Here is a 3,984-nt window from a genome sequence, read left to right as displayed (position 1 = left end):
GGTTCAGCACTAGATCTACAGTGAGGATGGAGCAGGAGAGTTATGAAGCAATTGTACAGCCATGGACTGTCAGCCTGCATCTCCCGAAGCTCAGGAATGAGCCACACAGCAAGCCAGCGGAGCAGCAGTAGCTCTTGGTCCTACCTCTGGAGGAGTTTCCCTCATGTTTCAGAGAGTCCCTGCAGAGCAACTTAGTGGCTATCTCTGACACGTACCTGATTGTGGTGTCAGCATCGCCATGCACATCACTCTTGATGGTCTGCAGTTGCAAACAACAGCTGCCACCCATGTTGTGCTGCTCTCCTCTGTCTCCATCACTACATCTCTCATTGTGTGGTCGCTTCTTGAGCTCGTAGTCCTGCCTCTGTTGAGCAAGTCACATTCCTGCAATTTAATTTCATTTGTTTTGTGAGCCTCTTTCTTGAGCAGTACTTTGGGAAGTATTGTCTGGTGATGTTTCAAGAGTTTTTGGGGTGGAGAACTAAACTTCCTCTAACAAAGGTGGTGGACCTCTTCAGCAGTCTAATCCACAGGCCTTTCTTGATCACTTAGGTGCCTTAAAAGGTGCAAAGACAAGAAGTACAAATGCAGGGCACTTCTGTGAGAGTGGCTGTGCTCAGCTGTGTTGCAGGAGAGGACTGGGAACAATTATGTGTGGTCTTGAAGCAATGTGATGTCCACAGCACTACAGCTGGTTTTGCAAAGACATCTTTTAGTTATGCCTCTCACATCAAAGTATTTAATTTAAAATGCACTCACTTTTTTCTTCCACAGGCTGTTCGTGTTACAAAACCAAAAATCCCAGAAGCCATCCGAAGAAATTTTGAGCTAATGTGAGTAGCTGTAAATAAAATTGTACTAATTGGCTTTGAGAGTCCAACACAAGCATAATGCTATTAGAAAGCTCTTACCTGGTGCTCAGAAGATAAGAGGTGGGCACTAGTCAATGTGTGCTTGGCTAGGTGCATTTTATATGCTGTTTCTCCATTTCTGTAGCTCTTTCACCTTGAAGCCTTTTGGCCCTTCACAAAGATGGTTGTTAGTGTGTATAGAGTCTGTATCAAGGCTGTGTTCCTACTCCTTTATTTAGAGGGGACACTGATGTGCTATGGAGAACCTGTAGAAGACTTGTAAACTGAATTCAGGGCCCTTGATGTCTCACCCATAAGCTCCCCTTCAGCAAACTCACAGAATTGCAGACAGATTTTAGTCTGATGCACATCCATGGAGTTCTCCTGTCTAAGCCCTTTCCCAAAGCAGGGTCAGTGCCACAGCTGCAGCAGGTTGCTGAGGTGCTGCTGTGTCTGAGCACCTGAAGGCATACCTGGAGATGGGCATCCGTCTCAGGGACACCCTGCTTGCACAGGGAAGGGCTGTTTCCTTGGGACTGGTGTCTCTAGAGCTCTTGCTTTGCCTGTCTGAGCGGAGTCTGGTTCTGGTGTGTCCAGGACCTATTTGGGCAGGAGAAGGTGCCATTGAGTCCCCCCTCACCTCCTCCATCTGAGCAAGCCCAGCTGCTGCAGCCTCTCCTCATATGCCCTGGCCTCTGCCCCACATCTACAGTAGCTCTGCACTGGTCTTCTGCTTGTCCAGAGGGCCTCAAACTGTATATAGCATCCAGATGTGTCCTCACCAGTGACGAGTTGGGGGAATAATCCTTTCCCTTGACCTGCTGCTACAATGTGCTCATACAGCTGAAGACAGAACTAATCCTCGTGTCTGTGAGATCATTATGCTGGCAGCTGGTTGGCTTCTTGTCCTCTGGCCTCTCATGCGTTGTTTTGCAGAGCTGCTCCCCAGCTCCGTTCTCCTGTGATAATATTTCTAACCCTTCAGGGAGGCTGAGAAGACCAAGCTGCTGATTGCAGCCCAGAAGCAGAAGGTAGTAGAGAAGGAGGCAGAGACAGACCGGAAGAAAGCACTCATTGGTATGTCACCAAGTTGGGGAGTATCAGTGGATGGGGACCAGACTGAATTTCTGTTCCTACATCTCCCAGTAAGCCAGGGTAGGACAATATCTTCTATCACTGACAGCTCCCTGAAGGAGTCCAGGCCAGGCTAGGCTACTCCCAACAGTAATTTAGAAAATATGAGAGTTTGTACTGTTCTGTCTACATCCCACCTCCCTTTCCATAGTGGAAGAGCAGTGAACACCTCTGTCCTCCATCAGGGCTTCTGCCTCAGCAGGCAAAGAGGTCACAGCTTTGGCAGAAAAACTGCTTGGGCTTGAGGCTTAACGTCCCTGTGCCAGAGAGACTCACGCTTGTAAAAGGGATGTCAGACAGTGCAACTTTAGAAGCATCAGCATTGTGAGGGTTATTTTCTGTAACTATTGCTCGGAGTATAAACTTGTGCTGTAGGATCCAAACAGAAAGGGAAGCAGCTTTTGGCAGATTCTGCAGCCAGGTCCTGAGGTTAGGCTGCTGATGCTCAAAAAGTGAATGTCTGATCTGAGCCTGTTGTGATTGCAGAGGCAGAGAAGGCTGCTCAGGTGGCCAGGATTCACTATCAACAGAAGATTATGGAGAAAGAAACAGAGAAGCGCATTTCTGAGATTGAAGGTATCCGTGCTTCTGGGGAAGATGCTACCAGTTAAGGGCAGTGGCAGGTAGAGGAACTTCAGAACTGGGTTCATAGGCGTTGCCATCCTGCAAAAATAATAGAGTGCAGTAGCACAAGGTTATGCACTGGGGTCATTCCACCCCTTTGCAGGTACCTCTCCAAGAAACAAGCACAGGTAGATGGCCAGCCAGGCTGTGTCACAGGCACATCTGCGTCAGCTCATGGGGACAAAGCCTTGATGGGGACAAAGGCTCCATAGATATGATGGAGCTATTCACTTGCTAACGTTTCTTTTCCTGTCTGTCCTCTGTTGTGGAGTTAGATGCTGCTTTCCTAGCAAGAGAGAAAGCAAAAGCTGATGCAGAGTACTACACTGCTCAGAAGCTGGCTGATTCCAACAAGGTGAGCACTTGAAAGCTGGTCAGAAGAGGACTCACTCTTTTCCTCTGCATGGGAGATTATGTTCATTTGGGCAGCACTGGAAAAACACTTGATATAACAGCCCAAATCCCAGGAAGCAACTGCCTGAGATGAAATCTAATGATGCAGGGCCCAGAAGGTTGTCTCTTACAGTCTCTCGTGTCTCTCTTTGTAGCTGAAACTTACTCCTGAGTATCTGGAACTAATGAAATACCAAGCAATAGCTGCAAACAGCAAGCTTTATTTTGGTGACCGCATCCCCAGCATGTTTCTGGATTCCCGTGCCTTCCAGCAAGCCAATCTGAGAACTGCCCAAGAAACCATTCCTTCAAGGGAGGCTCAGGAGAGCTCTGGAGAAAGCCACTTCACAGCAAAGGAAAGCACTGGCTGACAGAAGAAGAAAGATAGCCGGTATAGCTCAACAGCTAGGCCAGCTGTGAATGGGAATTTTGCCTTGTATTGGTGGGGCAGACGCCATGCATGTGTGGACATCTTGTGTAGAGGTGGCAGTTGGTTGATTTGCTTCCAGCAACACATTGCAAGAGCTCTGCCTCTTCTGTTTCTTCCCCTATTAAATTGGTGCTTACAAACGAGGGATAATCCTGTACTAACGTACGTATACTGGAATATTAAAAGATGGACCCCAGGAAAGCCTTCCCCAGTAGGTGTAATTATTTAGCAAGCCTTACTAGGAAGGCAGAAGGTGTGGCTTTTGAGTGCTGTGTTGCCACACACTGGTCATTCCCCAGTGCTCCTTGCTGAGGCTGAGCAAAGAGGTTTCCTTCGTCCTGCCAATGAAGCTTTGCTTTTGTGGACTCTGAGGCAGGTTTCTACCTGTGCTATCTAACTCTGCTCAAGGACTCCAGTGGAGTGGGCTCTCCTTGGCCAGTGGAAGCTGAGTGTTTCTGCTTAGGGCAAGGTCTGGCAAGGAGTGGTTTGATGTGGAATAGGTTATTTGAATAGGATCTCCATAGCCATAATCTTTCCTGCAGGCAGTGGCAC

The 3,984-nt window shown here is 48.2% G+C and overlaps 1 protein-coding gene across 1 annotated transcript in view; it reads left to right on the top strand.

Moving 5' to 3' along the window:
• Positions 1–3,496, top strand: part of ERLIN1 (ER lipid raft associated 1) — a 17,886-nt gene extending 14,390 nt beyond the window's left edge. The window contains exons 7-11 of the mRNA XM_010137031.1: positions 775–833; positions 1,837–1,928; positions 2,472–2,561; positions 2,885–2,964; positions 3,158–3,496. Coding sequence (XP_010135333.1) covers positions 775–833; positions 1,837–1,928; positions 2,472–2,561; positions 2,885–2,964; positions 3,158–3,373 — 537 coding nt within the window. The 3' untranslated portion in view covers positions 3,374–3,496. The remainder of the gene's footprint in view (positions 1–774; positions 834–1,836; positions 1,929–2,471; positions 2,562–2,884; positions 2,965–3,157) is intronic.
• The last annotated feature ends 488 nt before the right edge of the window (positions 3,497–3,984 follow it).

Source organism: Buceros rhinoceros, unplaced genomic scaffold (assembly GCF_000710305.1).
Source record: "Buceros rhinoceros silvestris isolate BGI_N320 unplaced genomic scaffold, ASM71030v1 scaffold95, whole genome shotgun sequence".
Classification (NCBI taxonomy): domain Eukaryota; kingdom Metazoa; phylum Chordata; class Aves; order Bucerotiformes; family Bucerotidae; genus Buceros; species Buceros rhinoceros.
Note: the sequence above shows the minus strand (reverse complement) of the source record. Positions and strands in the feature narration are given on the sequence as shown.